General features: G+C 41.5%; 1 protein-coding gene across 1 annotated transcript; it reads left to right on the top strand.

Moving 5' to 3' along the window:
• Positions 1-1,339: 1,339 nt before the first annotated feature.
• On the top strand, positions 1,340-2,155 carry LOC138752882 (probable G-protein coupled receptor 139). Its single transcript, XM_069915494.1, has one exon. The coding sequence runs from the start codon at positions 1,340-1,342 to the stop codon at positions 2,153-2,155; it is 816 nt and encodes a 271-aa protein (XP_069771595.1).
• Positions 2,156-20,778: the final 18,623 nt, after the last annotated feature.

Genomic DNA, 20,778 nt, shown 5'->3' with positions numbered 1-20,778 from the left:
TAGAGGACAGAAGCAGGTTCCTTGGACTAACATGTCCTGATTTGGTCTCATTTGCCTGTGTTTGGCTCATATCTCTAAAACTTTCCTGCCCACGTACCTGTCCAAATGCCTTCCAAACTTTGTAATTACAGTACAACTCCAATTATCCAAAATGGTCGGGACCGGGCCTATTTCGGATAAATGTGTTTTTTTTTGGATAACTGTTCATTTTTTTAAAACAGCCCAGTAGCAACAGCAAATCACTTGTTTAAACAATAACAAACAAGGGAAGGCTTTTAAAGCATGAAATAATCTTTAATTCTCACCAAAAAACAACCTGAACAAAATAAGATTTTTAAAAATTAAAATATTTTTCAACCTGTGATGTCAGTTCAGCTCTGAAAAAATTTCAGATAACTTACGATTTCTGATTATTCCGATATCCTCATTTATCCAAAAAAAATTTCGGAGGTGAAATTACATTATTTCAGCTTTGAAGTGTTTTGAATAAATGAGGATTTCTGATTTTTCTGAAATGCTCAATTATTCAAAAAAATTTTCGGAGCCGAACAGATGTCACTTTTTTTGGACAATCGTATTTGTACTGTATATCTACCTTACCACTTCCGCTGGCCACCCATTCCACATTCCTACTACACTCTGGGTAAAAACTTGCCCCTCAGGTATTTTTAAATCTTTTCCCTCTCTCCTTAACCTGATTCCTTTTATTTTTAGACTCCCCTGCCTTGTAGCTATTCACCTCTTCATTCTCCTCATGATCTTTTAAAGTCATGTTAGGGCATTGCTTAAGAGAAAACAATTACAGCTCCCATCTTTCCTCATAACTAAATCCTACTCATGAATCTTTTCTGCACCCTCTCTAGCTTAATCACATCCTTTCTATAGTATGGTAACCAGAACTGCGCAGAGTGCAGATGCAATACAGCTGTAGCAGACATCCCAGCTCTTTAATCTGTACCCTGATCGATTGAGGTAGAACATCAAAAAAATTTTCACCACCCTGTCTTCCTACTTCTATGATATTCTTTTCATGATTGATACAATTGACCAATATATTAAAGTTCTTTCAGGGCATATTTAAATTCTTCATGGTATCTCACATCTGCAAGACAAGGTAATAGTCTCAGACTCCTGCATCCTTACATACCTGGGATCACAGATCATCCTGTACTTTTCTATTCTCAGGATGTTCATCTTAAGGATGGACCTTCCTCTCCAGGATGTCTCCCAAGAAAACATTCCTCTCTTTCTATCTGTTGCAGTTAACTCAATAGCCATTCTGATCTTATCCCGAGGAAAGTGCGGACTCTCCAGGTGCATCACCCTCTACCTGGTCGCCATGGCAACAGCAGATCTGATCGTCATTTTCACTGATGTGATTCTGTACACAGTTATTGATTATCATTTCCCAGTAACTTACATGAACACCACGCCTGCAAAGTCTCTCCAACTTGTCCTGCTTTCTGCAGCCACTGATGTCTCTGTCTGGTTCACTGTCACCTTCACCTTTGACAGATTTGTTGCGATCTGTCATCAGAAACTGAGGACAAAATATTGCACTGTGGAAACAGCAAAGGTGGTTCTAACAATGGTGAGTGTGGTGTTCAGTCTGAAGAATATCCCTCTGTACTTTATTTATGAACCTGAGTATATCGTCGACAATGTACCCTGGGGGAACATGCTATCTGTGAAGATTTACACTGAAATTGCTTGGGTAGTTTTTGACTTGTTCTGCATTATTTTAACCCCTTGTTTCTCATTCCTGCTGATTCTTCTCCTCAATGCTCTGACTGTCAGACACATTTTAGTCTCAGGCAGAGTCCGCAAGAGGCTACAGCAATGCAGGAAGGGTGAGGATTGCAACGACCCAGAGATAGAGAAGCGAAGGAAGTCCATCGTTTTACTCTTCACCATATCAGGCAGCTTCATACTGTTGTGGATGACGAGAGTGTTGCATTTCCTTTTCTGTCGAATCAGTAACAGACACGATCTCACAGGTCCAGTCTACGTCACTGAACAGACTGGCTACATGCTACAGCTTCTGAGCTCCTGCACCAACACCTGCATTTATGTGGTGACCCAGACTAAGTTCAGAGAGCAGCTGATGGACATTCTAATGTGTCCATTCACTATGTTTGTTGCATGGTTTAAATGAAGAGTCACCTCCCTATCACTGTAGCTTATCTGTGTGTGCATCCACAACAGGAGATCATTAGGTCCACCCTATTCACTCTCCACAATATTTTACAATCGTTTATTGTGACCATTTTATTTCCCTCATCCATTTCATTTCAAAATCTCTGCCAATGTTCTTGTTCATCTCTCCTCTGTACTCCTCCCACTCATTCTACTCCCTTCAGCTCTGAGCTCATGTGTAGACTAGCTCTGTAAGGATTTGCCCAATGTTTTATTGCTGGAATTAGTCACTTCCCATCCATAGAACAGGCTTCCCTTGAATTGTGTGGCATAGATTCAAAACAGATCTGACAGGAATGGATGGGACATTGTGGGCTTTCTGCAGAGCCAGTAGAATTGCATTCCATCTCAAAATGATACTGGTTGATCCAGACGAATACCTCTGTGTGATATGAGGAAAAGGTCCAGTGGGTCGGAGAAGTAATGAGTCTGAACACCATGGGTGGCACGGTTGGTGTAGTAGTTAGCGCAACACCTTTACAGTGCCAGGGATCAGGTCGAGGGTTTGAATCCTGCACAATCTGTAAGAAGTTTGTATGTTTTTATCGTGTCTGCATGGGTTTTCACCCGGGGCTCCAGTTTCCTCCCACTGTTCAAAACGTATGGGGTTGTTAGTTAATTGGGTGAAATTTGGCGGCATGGGCTCATGGGCCGAAATGGCCTGTTACCATGCTGTATGTCTAAATTTTTAAAAATTCTAACAAAAGATTTTTGTTTGGCCACGAGAGAAAGTCACCACGTGAATCACACATGCATACCCACCCTTCACTTTGATTTACAGATGTGGTGGGTTCTGACCAGGTTCCTGCTGGAGAGAAGTCACATAGCCCTCCACACTACCCCATCTCCTTCAATTCAGTTTAGTAGAATGAAAACACAAGGTTAATATCAGGGCAGCATTAATTGCATCACATCTTGATTAACCAAGTCTAGTGAAGCCACATCACAGGACTCAATGCTCAGCAAGCAGTGAGTCATTAGAGTGAAGGTACTGCGAATCAATCAGATGCATTGTGGTGCATCAGAGATGGGTAGGAGAATCTCTGGACATTACCATCCTCAATAGCGGCCAAGTTCAGAACCACCTCCACCCATCTGGGTCAACTCCACTTTGATGATGCTGCTCTTCAGCCAATTTAATCCATAAGACTATAAGACAGAGAAGCAAATATAGGCTGATCGAATCTGCCCTGCCATTTCATCATGAGCTGATCGCTATTCCCACAACCCCACTGCCCAGCTTTCTCCCCATTCCTTTAATGCCCTGGCTAATCAAAAGCCTATCAATCTCTGCCTAAATACACCCAATGACCTGGCCTCTACAACCACTTGTGGCAACAAATTCCACAGATTGGATAAAGAAATTCCTCTGCATCTCTGTTCTAAGTGGTCATCCTTCAATCCTGATGCAATGCCCGATTGTCCTCGACTCTCCCACCATAGGAAAAACACTTCTACATCTACTCCGTCCACACCTTTCAACATTCAAAATGTTTCAATGACATCTTCCCTCATTCTCCTAAATTCCAATAAGTATAGGCTCAGAGTTGTCAAACGCTCCTCATGTGAATACCTTTTCATTCCTGGAATCAGCCTTGGAACCTCCTCTGAACCCTCTCTGATGTCAGCGCATCCTTTCTTAAATTAGGAACCCAAAACTGCTCACAATACTCCAAGTAAGGTCTCACCAGTCCCTTATAAAGCCTGAGCATCATATCCCTGCTCTTGAAATGAATCCCAGAATTGCATTTGCTTTTTTCATCACTGACACAACATGCACATTTATGTTCAGGCTATTCTGAACAAGGACTCTTGGGTCCCTTTGCATCTGGGTATTTTCAATTTTATCCCCATTTAAAAAAACAGGCTACCCATTTATTTTTTTTCTACCAAAGTTCATGACTGCACACTTTCTGACATTGTATTTTATTTGCTACTTCCCTGCCCATTCTCCTAATCTGTCTAAGTCCTTCTGCAGTCTTCTTGTTTCCTCAACACTACCTGCTCCTCCTCCTACCTTCAGATCATCTGCAAACGTGGCCACAATGCCATTCATTCCATAATCTTAATCATTGATATACAAAATAAAAAGATGTGGTCCCAACACCGACTCCTGTTGAACCCCACTGGTAACTGGCAGCCAACCAGAATATGATCCCTGTATTCTGACTCTCTGCTTCCTGCCAATCGGCCAATGCTCAACCCATGATAGTATGTTTCCTGCTATATCATGTACTCTTATCTTGTTAAGTAGCTCATGTGTGGCACATTATCAAAGGCCTACTTAATATCCAGGTACACAACATCCACTGCCTCTCCTTTATCCAGCCTGCTTGTCACTTCTTCAAAGAATTCCAATAGATTTGTCAAGCAAGATTTTCCCTTAAGGAAAGCATGCTGGCATCGCCTATCTTGTCATGTGTCTCCAAGTACTCCATTAACTCATCTTTGACCAATGATTCCAACATCTTCCCAACCACTGACATCAGGCAAACCAGTCTCTAATTTCCTTTCTGCTGTCTCCCTCCCTTCTTGAATAGTGGGGTGACATTTGTGATTTCCCAGTCCTCTGGGATCATACCAGAATCTATCAATTCCTGAAAGGTCATTACCAATGCCTCTACAATCTCTAGCTCTACTTCTTTCGCAACCCGAGGGTGCAATCCATCTGGTCCGGGAGACTTATGCACCCTTAGATCATTCAGCTTCCTGAGCACCTTCTCCTTGAAATAGTAAATGCACGCTCTTCCTTTCCCTGATGCCCTTCAACATCTGGCACACTGCCCATGTCTTCCACAGTGAAGAATGATGCAAAATTTGTAATTTCTGGACTGTTGCTGAAAGAGGAGAAGCGAGGGACTCAGAGAGCTGTGAGTATTGGGAACCAGTGGAGGTGAGTGCATTTTAAAAGGGAGTGGAGGGCAAGTTAAGGGTTAAACAGAACAGTGATTGGTGGGAGGAGTAATAAAGATAAGGGACAATGCAAATAAAAAGAGGGGTAGCTCAAGCAGAGCAGCAAGTGTGAGAGAGGCCCAGTGTAAGAGTAAGACAGAGGCTTTGGTTCATGAGGCTTCAGCGAGCAGCTGAAGATGAGCTTTTTTCCAGTGAGATAAGGCCAGATAAGATAGTTGTATTTAAATTAGAAAGAGTTAATGAAGAGAGCTAGGACAGAGGAATTCTCCGATTGAAGGATGTGGGAAATCTGGAACAGCACACTTGTCCCTTATGATTACACCTGCAAGATCCAGCTGCACTTCCTGGGAGACCAAGTTAGAGAACCGGAAATAAAGCTGAATGAACTTCAGAAAATTCAGAAAGCAGTGATGGAGAGGAGCTTTATGGAGACAGTCACCCCCAAATGTCAGGGTGACTGTTAGGAGAGAGAAGGGGAATAAGCAGACAGAGCAGAACACTCCTATTTTGGATTCTGTTGAGGGAGGGGGATGATCAAACAGGGATAAATTGTGTGGTCACATCTCTCATGGAGAGGCTGGCCCCTTGGCTCAGAAGGGAAAGGGTTGAAGAGGAGAGTTATGGTGATTGGGACTCATTGGTTAGATGAATGAATAGGAGGTTTTATGAATGAGATTGAGGCTCCCAGATGATGTTGCCTGGCTGGTACCAGGGTCAGAATGTCTCTGATAGAGTTCACAGAATTCTGGAAGGGGAGGGCAAGCAGTCAGATGTCCTGGTCCATGTGGGGTCCAATAGCATAGAGAGGAGTAGTGATGAAGGTAAGAAGTTAAAGAGCAGGACCTCAAGGATGGTAATTTTGGGATTTCTGCCTGTGCCATGATCCAGAGAGGGTAGGAATAGGAGGTGGCAGATGAATGTGTGGCTGAAGAGTTGGTGCAGGGGTCAGGGGTTCAGATTTGTTGATCATTTGGATCTCTTCTGGGGAAGGTAGGGCATGTACAAAAAGGATGGGTTGCACATGAACTGGAAAGGGACCAATATCCAGGTTTGCTAGACCTGTTGGGGAGGTTTTAAACTAGTTTGGCAGGGGGTGGGAACCAGAATGGGAGTGCAGAAAATAGGACAGAAGGTCAAAAGTGTGATGCTATTTGTTCAGAGTTGGTGAGGAAGGACAGGCAGAGGACAAAACATAAATGTAGCCAGTTAGAGGAGTGGAAATGTCTATTTCAATGCTAGGAGTATTAGGAATACAGGGGATGAACTTAAGAGCATTGATCAATACGTGGAAGAACAATATAGCTGTTACAGGGATTTGGCTAGAAGAAGGGCAGGATTAGCTGATACAGGTAATAGGGTTTAAATATTTTAAAAGGAAAAGGATAGGAGATAAGAAAACTGGGGTGGGGGGGGTTGGGAGTAGCTTTACTGGTCAGGGATAGTATCATGGCTAGAGGAGGCTGTAGAGGGCATGCCCACTGATTTGGTGTGGATGGAAGTCAGAAATAGGGGGCAGTCTATAAGTCCATAAATAGCCCTCAGTATATAGAGGAGCAGATGAGCAGGCAGATTTTGGAATGGTGCAGGAAATTCAGATTTGTAGTTATTGGTGATTTCAGCTTCCCTAATATTGACTGGCACCTCCTTACTGCAAGAGGGATAGATGGGGATGAACTTGTCAGATGTGTCCAAGAAGGATTCCTGACACATTATGGGGGCCGGCCAAAAAGAGAGGCCACACTGGATCTAATTCTGGGTAATGAACCTGGCCAGGTGGTGTATCTCTGGCGGGGGAGCATTTTGGAGGAGGTTGAGGATGTCCTAAATAAATACTTTGCTTCAGTATTCACAAAAGAAAAGGACCTTGATCAGGGTGAGGTTAGAATAGAACAGGCTTGTGTGTTGGACAGTGTTGAGATTAAGGAAGAAGTAGTGTTAGATCTTCTTAAAAACATTAAAATTGATAAATCCCGGGGGCAGACGTGATAAACCCCAGGTTGCTGTGGGAAATGAAGGAAGAGATAGCTGGAGCAGTAGCTATGATCTTTGAGTTCTCTTTGACTGCAGGGGAGGTGCTGGAGGTTTGGAGGATGGTAAATGTAATCCCTCTGTTTAAAAAAGGTAATAGGGAGAATCCTGGGAATTATAGACCGATGAGTCTCACATCAGTGGTGTGCAAATTAATGGATAGAATCTATGAGCATATGGAGAAGTACAGTCTACTCAAGGATAGTCAGCATGGCTTTGTGAAGGGAAGGTCGTGCCTCACGACCCTAATTGAGTCTTTTGAGGAGGTAACAAAAGAAATCAATGAATGTAAGGTGGTAGGTGTGTTCTATATGGATTTTAGACAAGGTCTCCCACGAGAGACTCGTTCAGAAAGTCTTGAGGCATGGGATCCATGGAACCTTGGCTGTGCGGATAAAAAATTGGCTTGCAGGAAGAAAGAAGAGTAGTAGTGGAAGGAAAGTATTCTTCCTGGAGATCAATGGCTAGTGGAGTACTGCAAGGATGTGTTCTAGAACCCCTGCTCTTTATGATTTTTATAAATGACCTGGCTGAAAAGGCGGAAGGATGGATCAGTAAGTTTGCAGATGATATGAAGGTTGAGGAGTTGTGGATGGAGCTGAAGGTTGTCGAATGTTACAAAAGGATATAGACAGGATACAGAATTGGGCAGAAAAGTGGCAGATGGAGTTTGATCCAGATAAATGTGAGGTGATGCATTTTGGAAGGACAAACCAGAAGGCTGAATACAAGGTTACTTAAGAGTGTGGATGAACAGAGGGGCCTGGGGTCCAAATCCATATATCCCTTAAGGTTGCTGCACAGATTGATAGGATAGTTTAGAAGGCCTATGGGATGCTGGACTTCATTCATAGGTGGATTGAGTTCAAGAGCAAGAGGTCATGTTGCAATTCTACACATCTCTCGTGGGACTGCACTTAGAGCATTGTGTTCACTTCTGGTCACCTCATTACAGGAAGGATGTGGAAGCTATGGAGAGGGCGCAGAGGAAATTTACCAGGATGTGACCTGGATTAGAAAATAAGTCTTATGAGGCAAGGTTAGCAGAGCTCAGACTTTTCTCTTTGGAGCATAGGAGGATGTGAGGAAACTTAATAGAGGTCTACAAGATTATGAGAGGCATAGATATGGAGGACAGCCAGCACCTGTTTCCCAGGGTAGGAATAGCAAACACCAGAGGAGTTGTACAAAGTGAAGGGAGGAAAGTTTAGGGCAATATTAGGGGTAAGTTGGGGTTTTTTTTAGTGCAGAGAGTTGTGGGTGCCTAGAATGCCTTGGTGGAGGCTAAAGCATTGGGAGCATTTAAGAGACTCTGAGACAGGCACATGGATGGAAGAAAAATAGAGGGTAATGGGATAGGATGGGTTTAGTATTTTTTTAAGAAATATATAGGTTGGCACAACATTGTGAGCCGAAGGGCTTATACTGTGCTGTGATGTTCTAGATTCTAAAATTCTATTTACTGAAATATTGACACATCTGACTTTTGTTTCTCCTCTTGTTAAATCTCAAATTGAACTCAATCATATTGTGATGTCTCCCCTCAATGGTTCCTTTACTCTAAGCTCTCTAATCACCTGTGGTGCATTGCACAACATCCAATCCAGTACAGCTGATTCCCTACTCAGTTTATCAACAAGCTCCTCTAAAAAGCCATCTTGTAGGCTATCTACAAATTCTCTCTCTTGAGATCCAGTCCCAACCTGGTTTTCCCAATCTAATTGCATGTTAAAATTCTCCATGACTACCATTACATTGCCCTTCTGACACACCTTTTCTATTTGCTGTTGTAATTTGTTTTTGGAGATCTGTATATAACTGCAAACAGTGTAATTTTACCCTTGCCATTTCTTAACTCAACCAACAATGTTTCTCTATCTTCTGATCCTATGTCACCTATTTCTAATGATTGAATTTGTTCCTTACCAAAAGAGCCCAACCACCCCACTCTGCCTATTTTCCTATTCTTTCGATGCACCATGTACCCTTGAACATTAAGCTCCCAATGACATCCATGCTTGAGGCTTAACCCTGTGATGGCCACAACATCATACCTGACAATCTGTAGCTGTACTATAAGGTCATCCATTTTATTTCTTATTCTGCATGCATTTAAATACAAAACCTTTAACCCTTTATTTGTTATTTTTGACTATTTACCTGTTGAATTGTAACTCATCCCACTGGCTGAAACTTTGCCCTACCTGCCTATCCTTACGCACAAACTCCCTACCAGCTCTCCCTACTTGTGCATTAAGTGCCTTTTACTCTCCTCTTCACTTTGGTTCCCACCCACTACCCCACAAATCTAGTTTAAGCCACCCCCCCCCCCCCCACAACAGCATCAGCCAACCTCTCTGCCAGGATATTGGTTCCCCTCGAGTCCCAGTGCAACCTGTCCCTCTGGTACAAGTCACCCCTTCCCCAGAAAAGTTTCAAATTATCCAAGAACTTGAAACCTTTCCCCCTACACCATCTCTTCTGCCACACATCTGTCTACATGGTCTTCCTCTTCTGACCTTCCCTAGCTCGTGTCACCAGGAGTAATCAAGAGATTACCATGGAGGTACTGCTCTTCAGCCTTTTTCCTAACTCCTTAGGCTTTCTTTGCATGACCTCCATCCCACTCCTGGCTATGTCCCTCCCATGTGACAGCCATAAGGTAGTTGAGTACACTGGATATCAAAGGTTATGGTGCCCACAACATCCCACCTGAAAAACTGAAGTGCCTAGGAATTCGGGAACTTCACTCAGTACAGTATTGCCTCTGGATCAAAGAATACAATGGGGGTAGCACCAATGTGTCGAGTCTTCAAAAAAACCCTGTGAATTCAATTCTGTCAATGTCTGCCCCAGCAGCCTACTCCACATCAACAGTAGGTTTCATTGCCATTAATAATCTGTATTACTTGAGCTCCAATGAGACTACAGGGCTCCAGCCATCATTAACCCTTTGGCAAAGATGTGGATCATGAGGTGAATCCAGAGTCAGCTGTGTGCCCCTTTTTACATCTCATGGAACATTTCAAGGAACCCCAGGGTGGACCAAGGAAGAATGTTTCACTGGCTGGAGCACAGTGAAAGAAAGAATGACATTGCTGGAGTCATCAATCTGATAACTGGGGCAGTGATGAAGCAGCTCCTTAAGGCAATGGCCCAAGCTCAGCTGGAGTGAATCACTTATCAGTGACATTCCTCCATCATCAGGTTTGGACAGATTGGTTGTGATGTTCAGTTTCAGGATTTGTTCCTCAGACACCGGAGCAGCCCAGGTCCACTTTGTAGAGAACAAGGAAGGAGCCTTGGGCTGAGAACCGGCTAGTGACAATCTGGGGTAAACGTGGACCAGGTCCATGATTCACAAACAGGTCCACTTGAGATCGAAGAAGGAATTGTCATCACCCAATATTCTGCCATCAACACATTCCATCATCAACACCTCCCTGCCCTCCAGCTCTACCACCTGTCAGTTCAAGTGCAAGAAGTGATCAACCCCGTTGGCATCTTGGAAAACTGCCTGCATCTCCACTTGCCTTTACACGTGCCAGCTTGAATCCTTAGATTGTGTCCCTCATGGCACATTGGGCATACCCAGGAGCATGAAATATCACAGTCCAAGTCAAGTCAAGTTCATGATTGTGGACTCCTCTACATCAGTGAGACCAATTGCAGACTTGGGGACCATTTCGCAGAACATCTACACTCTTTCATCAGTGGCCATTGTGAGATCCCGGTTATATGTCATTCCAACTCCCCTTCTGATTTCCACACTGACCTGGCTGTCCTGGGCCTTATTCACTGTTAGAATGAGGTCTACATTAACTGGTGGAACAAGGCTTCATATTGCATCCAGGCACTCTCCAGCCCAATAGGATGAACACTGAACTTTTCAATACAGTAAAAGATGAAAGTCTGCAGATTCTGTGATTGTAGTAAAAGCACAGAAATGCTGGAGGAACTCAGAAGCTCTTGCAGTGTTCATATGAGGTAAAGATACATAACTGACGTTTCAGGCCTGAGTCCTTCTTCAAGGTTTGAATTGAATGTTTCAGTTTCAGGTAATGTGTCCCTTCTTCTGAGCTGCATCTGTTCTTCCTTCCCCATTTTTGACTCCAGCCCCTGACCCATTCTCAATCCTCCCATTGGCGATATTTCATGAACAAGATTTCTCCTGCCCCCCGACTTCACCCATCATTTCCATCTGCCCTTTACCAAATATTACATCCTCTTATCAGAATGCAGTACTAGAATCTTTTATATCCACTTATTAACCCATCCAGCCATCTCCAATTGCACCTTACATCACTCACCTTCCTTCACGTTACTCCCTTTAGGTCTTACCCCTTGTCTGGCCCCTGTTAACTTACTTCACTTTCCTCTCTGTTTGTCATTTTTTCAGTCATTGCTGGTTTACCAATCCTCTCTTGGTCCCTGTCCAACCCTCCACACTCTCTCCTTATTATACTGCCCATCTCTCCTTGATGCTCTCAGTTTTGATGAAGTGATCTGAACTGCCAAACATTGGCCATCCTTTTTCTCACACTGCTCTTGTCAAACTACTGAGTTCTTCCAGCAGATTGTCTTTTGCTCAAATGTATGTCATATGTGCCAGAGCAGTGCATCTATACACAAGTACAACAGAACAAAACACGGTACAGAGAAGAAGGTTACAGTGAAGAATCAGTAACTGACACCCATGCCAGCAATCTCACAGCTCATAAACATAGGGCATTTTTTTCACAGAAGTGGAATGATTGCATCCAAAGTGAACAGTGATGTTTCAAATATCCAATTAATCTCTAAATAATTTTTAAAAATCTAATATATTGATAACAGATCAAAGAGTATTCAGTTCATATACAGTCACATTCAACTTAAGTAAAACAATTATACAAAAATAATTAAAGTAAATGATACATCTCACTGCTCTTCATTTTGTCCCTCCCTAATGTGTTCATTGGGCTGTGAAAGGCTACTGCAAAACAAGGTTGGGTAAAAAGTCTTGAAGTCACAGTCACACAGCACAGAAAGAGGCCCTTCAGCCCACCATGTCTATACTGACCCCAAGTACTTTGGTTCACTAACCCCTTTTATTAGCACCTAGTATGTAGCCTTCGATGCTGTGACGATGGAAGAGCTAATCTCCACCCCATTTTCAAGTAGTGCATTCTAATTCCAACCATACTTTGGGTGAAAAGTATTCCTCCCATTTCCCTAAAACCTATGCTCTCTAGATTTAGATTCTTCTGCTGTTTCCTGATATCTATCCAATCTCTGCCTCTCCTAATTTTCTTAATCAGTCACACCCTCTCCCTTCCTCAGCATCATGAACGTCCAGTCTCTTTAAGATTCAGCGAAGCAGATGCTTGTCAGCCTCTTCTACGCCACCTCAAGTGCAATTGTGTCTTTCATACCGTGTGGTGACCAGAACTCTACATAGTACTCCATCTGTTTTATGTTGTACCATCACCTCCCTATAACCTCCCTATCTATGCCTCAGATAATGAAGGTCAGTAGTTAGCATGCCTTCTTCACCACTTGTGCTGCCCACCTCTAGAGATTTAAACAGGGAAAGTCTGCAGTCATTGTGCATGCAGTGCAATACACTAAGGTGCTGGAACAATCCAGCAAGACATACAGCATCGAAGTATAAGGGTAACCAACATTTTGGGCTTGAGACCTTCAGCAAAGTAATAAGCCCAAACCAGACAGGCACCTGAATAAAAACGTGGGAGGAGGTGAGGTGGGAAGAAGGAGCACGGGGAGGAGTGCAGCCAAAATGGTAAGTGGTCTAAATACAGGCGGGGGTTAAAATTGAAAAAAAATCCTGAGAAGTGATGGGGGAGGGAATGTATCCACCTTCAGAGATCCTGGGATTATACACCAAGATCGTTCTGTTCTTCAACATCCTCTAAGGCACTGGTCAACATCCCGACCTTATCAGTGTTTCTCAAAGTGCATCAAATCACACTTACCAGGATTAAATTCTATCGTCATGAAATTCGGTGTTTTGCGACAGCATCATAATGAAAACATTCATATTATCGCCATATTATGACATTAACCATATAACCATATAACCATTTACGGAGCGGAAACAGGCGATGTTGGCCTTTCGAGTCCACACTGGTTCACTGATTTTGTGCGCCCTCTTCAGGCATTGGTCCTGGTAGATCTTCATTCAATAATGATGGACGAATTCAATGCAGGTGGATTAGTTGTAGAAATGTTTGTGAAACATGCAGTTCAAACCTCATAGCTGATTCAAATGATGATTATTTGGAGTGTAAACAGATGACTCAGTTTCATTGGTCTGAAATTCTTGTAGAGTTTCTTTCAGATATATGTTTCTTTGTACGAATGGATCAGAGGTGGTGCGACGTCGGACACAGCAGCCTCTCCAGGATACCAGTAGTTTCACTTTGTTCTTTTAATTACAGTTAAATAGTTTAGTTAAAGTACTGTATAATTATATAATTTTAGTTTGTAAAGTCATGACTACCCTTGATTAGTTAGAAATGTAACTACTTGCCTCCGGGCCATGGGCTGCTGCCATAAAAGTTTGGGATCACAGAGGGAAGGAAGTGGGGCACGAGGTGGAGTTACTATAAAAAAAATTAAAACAATAGTGCACGAAAAGTAAGGTAGTGTCTTTGGTTCATTGATTATTCAGGAATCTGATGGCAGTGGGGAAGAAGCTGTCCCTGTATCACTGAGTGCTCATCTTTAGTCTCTTATATCTTTTTCCCTATGGTATCAGAGTGAAGAGGGCATGGCCTGGGTGCTGGGGGTCTTTGAGGATAGAGGCAGCTTTTTTAAGACACCACATGTAGATGTCCTCGATGGAGTGAAGTCTGGTGCCTCTGATGTCACAGGCCGAGTAAACAACCCTCTGGAGTTTATTCTTGTCCTGTGAGTTGGCACCTCCATACCAGCCAAGCAGAATGTTCTCCGCAGTACAGCTGTAGAGGTTTCAGAGAGTCTTTGGTGACATACCAAATCTCCTCAGACTCCTCACAAATATCGCTGATGGTGGGCCTTCTTTGTGATTGCATCAACATGGAGGCTCCAGGACAGATCCTCGGAGATGTTGACACCCAGGAATTTGAAGTTCTTGACCCTCTTCACTGCTGAGCCCTTGATGAGGACTGGGTCCTGGGCCCTGTTCCCCTGACTTTCTCCTGGTCCACAATCATTTCTTTGGTTTTGCTGATGTTGAGCACAAGGTTGTTGTTGTCACACCATTCAACGAGCTGATCTCTCTCCCTCCTATACACTTCCCCAGGTATTTGTGATTCTGCTAACAAGCCTCTATCTCCCATTGACTCTGCTTCCTCTGAGAAAGAGGGATGAAAAACTCATGACCTTTTTAGAGATAAATATTTTGTTTGAATTGTAGTGGACACCTAATTTTGAAACAGATAATTAATTCCTGATTCTTTCCAAGAGGAAACATCCTTGTCTCCACATTGGCAAGATCTCTTAGGACAGAAGGCACGACTTGGGCCCATGGAATTTTAATACGAGGCAAAAATGATATGTTGAACCATCAAAAGTTGTGTCAAAAGCCATGATGAACTACATTAAACCTGTCCTTGTTGAACACACTCTCACCTCCTCAGTGACACATAATCAAATTAGTCTCTAATCTCCTTTGCCAGTTCTGCCTCCTATCTTTGTTTTTCTGCTTCCTCTCCTTGTAATCTAAGGTTTTCCATCTCTAGCTCATGCAGTCTATTGTTTTCTCTCTCTCTCTCCAAATTCTCTGTATGTCTAACTCCTTCTGTCTCAACTCTGGGTAAATATTAAATTCCTTACTCTTTTTCACCCTCTGCTCATCTGCAAAGATTGGCGATGCTCAAGTTATCAAGTCTCATTTGGAAAGTTTCACTTGGTTCACATTTAATTTTGGGGTTTAAAACATAATCATCTGCAATTTTTGCAGACTTTGACCAAGTCTCCACTTCCAAATCTATATAGATTAGCATTGCTAAACATTTATCAAAACCCAATGCTATTGTTTATCCACACACACAATAAGTCTTTTAATTAGCTTTCAAAAAGTATTTAACCAAATAAATCAAATATTAATCAATCAAATAAGCTCTCATTAAGCTCCCATTTTGATTAAGGCCTGACCATCCCCCAATTTTGTTATGAATTAATAAAATCTTATTAGTACTAACAAAGGAACAGCAATGGAAAATTCACCAGACAATGGTAAATTCAAAATATTAGTTTTTATTAAACTATTAATAACATAACATTTCTTACTTGTCTCTAAACTTAATTATATCTTAAACCCCACTATGCACAAATGTAAATATGTGTGTGTTAAAGTTCATACCATTACAAATTAAGCTTGCCTGAAAAGTCAATTTTAAAGTCCACTTTAAAACATCTTGTTGAACTTGAGGAAATTTTTTAAATTGCAGTTCATAAGTAATTATGAAGCACTTTTAAGCATTATATCTTCAGATCTCTTTAATCTCACAAGTCTCTTTTGATGAGCTGTCTTTCAGAGAGGTATTCTTCACACGAGTGTTCTCCTCTCTTGCTTGGAGGTTTTGGAATCTGTGTTCCCCATGATGAATCTGCCCTCTTTATCTTAAAGAGACAGTAAAAAGTAGTCTTACTTGTTTTAAAGCCACTTATTCTGCATTCCCCTTTTCCAGGAGTAACACACAACAGTACTTTTTCTGGTTACTATATTTTCAATTTCAAAACTGTCCTCCTTATTCAAAAAGACAGTGAAGTGACTTTTCTTTATGGCCACTGATTTTGTTCATCTCCTATGATAAGGATTATACAATACAGAAAAGCATTTCCTTCTCTCTCCAGACACTACTGTTTTACCCCTGTATTTTTCAGAGGGTCAATTTCTCCTTCTGTTTTTAAAATGTCTCTGCCTTCTTCATTTATGTTTCTCTGAAATCATGTTACCTGACAGCATAACTCTTTCAGTTTCATTTCTGACCAAATTACAACTTATGAAAGATGATCTCTTCACATCCACAAACTTCTGAACTCATCTCTGTTTAGGTGGTTAATGTCTCCAGAAAGTTTGATGACCACAAGCCCTTTTACTCTCTCTTGACCTGTTTCAACCTGAACTATTAACTATGATTTGCCATTCTTGGATGCTCCTGACCTGCTGAGTTCCTCTCGCAGTTTGTTTTTTGCTTAGACCATAGAATCATAGAATACCTCAGAACTGAATCAGGCATCTATCAGAACATCCCATCCATTCTGTGCCAAACTATTATATTGCCTGGTTTCAATGACCTTCAGTTGGACATAGACCTGAGCTCTCCGTACCACTCCTATCTATGTACCTATCCAAATTTTTCTTTTATCTCAATATGGAGCTGCATTCACCATTTCAGCTGGAAGCCATTGCTCAATCTTATCAGCAATGTGAGAAAGCACATGTAAGAAGTTGTGTGTGGAGAGCTGCAGGAACTGGGGTCAAAAGAAATAACAATACATTTTGTAACCTTGGAATAAATGGATTATCTAGTGAGAAGTTGGGCTTAACTCTTTCAATGTTTTTATTCTGCAAGGATGTTGTGAGTTACAGGACCAAATCTTGGAAATGAAGTTAGGATACAGAATTAACCACTAATTAATTAGTACATCAAACTCCTCTTCTAAATTTGAGCTCCTCACTAACACTTGCTCTCCAGGTCAATAATTGCTTTTGGGATGCAGGATGCTTATCTGTCATAAAGGTTTCCTCTGTGAGGACTGGATTCCTCCCACCCTCCAGACACATATGATGTTTGAAGGTTAATTGATGTATTTGGGACAGCACAGGCCACAGGAACCTGTTACCGTGCTGGAAAACAAAATTTTTAAAAACTGTAGGAGAAGGCTTTACCATCCTCTATCATCAGATTCTGGCCAATCCTTAGTAAATTGCCTTTCTCCCCAACCTCACAACCTCTTCAAATCCAAAACTCTACCAGTCAGAACCTTGAATATACTCTACAAGTGGACATCCACATCCACAGATGACTGCACTAGCTCATTCCATGCCTCATTAGATGTTATGAGAAGATTAAACCTCCACCTCCATTCTTCAAACTCTGGAGACATTTCCTCTCCTTTCCTAATATTCTTACAAAGGGCATCCCTACAACCTAGATATTAATAAAATGAGCCATATTTGTATCTTCGCTCAAATAAGTGTATTCTTCAATACCAAGATCAAACTTCATTAATTTCTGTAGTTAGAGCTAGTGTCCCCCAGTACAGTTATAGTATTGTCAGATCTTGCAATAAATTATGACACACTTCTTACCACACTAATTGCATTCTGAAACTAAGTGTTAATTTCTCATTTTTCTTTTCATAAACAATTGCCAAGTGCCTCTGAACTGGAGGATTTAATAATTCCTCCCCACTTAAAAACTAATTGCTGTTTCTCCCGTGCCCTTCCTGTCTGATTTTGTGTCATGAGGGGAGTTGGACTCACTGTGCTCAGCATTTTTATCTAAATTATTCTACAAATATAAGCAGCCTTTATCCTTTATTTTGAAATGAAAATCAAAAAATAAAGCACAGAAACAGCTTCCTTGGACCAACATGTCCTAAGTTAGCTGAGTTAGTCCCATTTGCCTGTGTATGACCCATATCCCTCTTTCACACATTTTAATTGTGACTGTCTTATCACTTCCTCCAGCAACTCTCTCCATGTACCTACTACCCTCAGAGTGAAAAACATGCTTGTCAGGTCCCTTTAAATCTTTCCTCTTTTATATTAAACTGATGCCCTTTAGTTTGAAGCATTCATTTGCTGCTAAAAACATTCTGTCAATTCCCCTCAAATTCAGGCATCGCTTAAGAGAAAACAATTACAGCTCCCATCTCTCCTCATAACTCAAGCCATCCAGTGAATCTTTTCTGCACCCTCTCTAGCTTAATCACATCCTTCCTATAGTATGGTAACCAGAACTGCAGAGAGTACAGCAGAGCTGTGTCACCAACATGCAATACACCCATAATGAACAATCATCTCCTGTACTCTGTACCTTAATCAATTAGGTTAAGAATGTCAAATGCCCTTTTTCACCAACCTGTGTTGCCACCTTCTGATATTCTTTTTGTAATTGATACACTGACCAATGTATAAAAGTACTTTCAGGGGAACTTTAAACTGGTACAAACCATGCAAGACAAAGGGTGTAGGTTAATTGGATGTAAATTGAATGGCATGGACTTGTGGGCCGAAATGACATGTTGCCATACTGTATTTCTATATTTAAATAGTCTGAGACTCCTCCATTTTACATACCTGGGATTCCAGACACATCCTGTTCTTTACTGTTCTCGGGATGTCCATCTTAAGGATGGACCTTCTTCTCCAGGATGTCTCCCAAGAAAACCTTCCTCTCTTTCTATCTGTTGCAGTTAACTCAATAGCCATTCTGATCTTGTCCCCAGGAAAGTGTGGACACTCCAGGTGCATCACCCTCTACCTGGTCGCCATGGCAACAGCAGATCTGACGGTCATTTTCACTGATGTGATACTGTACACCACTATTGATTATCATTTCCCAGGAACTTACTTGGACACTACGCCTGCAAACTCTCTCCTACTCGTCCTGCTTTATGCAGCCACGGACGTCTCTGTCTGGTTCACCGTCACCTTTACCTTTGACAGATTTGTTGCAATCTGTTGTCAGAGACTGAGGACAAAATTCATCAGCAAGACACTGGAGTGGCTGATTAAAAAGGCATCAGTTGTGGATGTCCTGGAACAACAAATTTCTCTCTGAAAACTGACATGAATCTTCCCGAGCGGTAACCATTTACCTTTCAAACACCAAAGCCCAGTGAACTTCATAAATGTTAAATTCTGTGCATAGTATAAGAATTGCCTACAACCAGTGAACTTGAAGGAGTGAGAAGTGAGATTGCACTGCGAACCAAAAAACCTTTCTGAACTTACACACACGTTACATACATGTGTGCTTAGAAATAGAAGGGGGTTAAATTAGGTTAAGTAAGTCAATAGTGACAAGTTAAAGTTTGATTCTATTTTCATGTTTAAAGATAATTAAAAGCAACTTTTGTTTAAGTAACCATTTGTCTTGGTGAATATCAATTACTGCTGGGTTTATGGGTCCTCTGGGCTCGTAACAATATGATATCTGTTTATTTGCTATAGATACTTATAGTGGGGTTAATTTTGTTAAGCCATATATTGTTAATATTTACTAATAAATATAGGGTTAAAATTTAACCCTTTTGAATTGTGTTTTCTGTTGTTGCTGGCTTGAGACATAACAGTTATCAGTGACCATCTGAGATCCTGGTTTTATGCCATTCCAACACCCCTTCCAATTGCCACACTGACTCATCTGTCCTTGGCCTTCTCCACTGACAGTGTGAGGCTCAAGGTAAACTGGCAGAACAACCCTGCATATTGTGCCCAGTTCACTCTACAGCCCAATGACATGAACATTGAATTTTTCAATTTCAGGTAACGAGTCCTCTCTCTCTTGTGAGCTGCAACCTTTCTTCCCTTTTCCCCATTGATGACCCCTTTCCTATTTACACCCAAACAGTCCCCTAATCTTATCTCTCCATTAGAATAAGAACCAGAATTTATTGTCATACACATGTCACAAAAATTGTTGTTTTGTGGCAGCATCACAGTGGAAACATTTATATAAACCACCTCACAAAATAAATACAAATAGTGCAAGAAAAAGAAAAGGACAAAGTAAGGTTCTCTGACTGTAAAGGGCGCCCAACAATTTCTGCTGATGGTGAATCTGTCTGCCTTACAGCAGACTAAAGATAATTTTGTGTAGTATTTTACTGTTTTTATTACACACCAATACCAGAATCTTTAATTGTGTTTATGATTCACTCAGAAATCTGATAGCAAAGGGGAATAAGCTGTTCTTGTGATGCTGAGTGCCTGTCTTCAAGTTCCTATACCTTTTTTCATGATGGTAGTAGAGTGAAGAGGGCATGGGCAGGGTGGTGGGGGTTCCTTGAGGATAGAGCCTGCTTTTTTAAGACCACCTTTTGTAGATGTCCTTGATGGAATGAAGTTTGATGCCCATGATGTCGCAGGCAGAGTTTTTTTTCTTGGTTGAGCAGTGGCACATCCATACCAGTCAGTGATACAACCAGCCAGAATGCTCTCCACAGTACACCTGCAGAAGTTTCAGAGAGTCTTCGGTGACATACCAAATCTCCTCAAACTCCTTACAAAATATAGCCATTTGCGAGGCTTCTTCATTAATGCATTGACATGGAGGCTCCAGGACAGAGTATGCATGCATTGTATCATGAGTTATTCCATATTTGTCCTTCAACTGTTCAAATGATAATAAATTATTTCCCAAAAATCAATTTTCTATTCTTTTGATTCCTTTTCTCTCCCATTCTCTAAAGGAAAGGTTATCTATTGTAAAAGGGATTAGTGGATTTTGCATCAATAACAATTTTGGTATTTGGTAATTCATTATTTTCCTTTCTACATGAATCTTCTTCCATATATTAAGTAAATGATGCAATACTGGTGAGCTTTTATATTGCACCAGCTTTTCATCCCACTTATAAAGTATATGTTCCAGTACCTTCTCCCCTATTTTATCTAGTTCTTTCTTAGTCCAATCTGGT

This window comes from Narcine bancroftii, chromosome 2 (assembly GCF_036971445.1).
Source record: "Narcine bancroftii isolate sNarBan1 chromosome 2, sNarBan1.hap1, whole genome shotgun sequence".
In the NCBI taxonomy this organism is placed as follows: Eukaryota; Metazoa; Chordata; class Chondrichthyes; order Torpediniformes; family Narcinidae; genus Narcine; species Narcine bancroftii.
Note: the sequence above shows the minus strand (reverse complement) of the source record. Positions and strands in the feature narration are given on the sequence as shown.

Excerpts from the sequence above, each read along its gene's own strand:
- LOC138752882 (XM_069915494.1), top strand. The coding sequence starts at position 1,340 with ATGGCAACAGCAGATCTGATCGTCATTTTCACTGATGTGATTCTGTAC.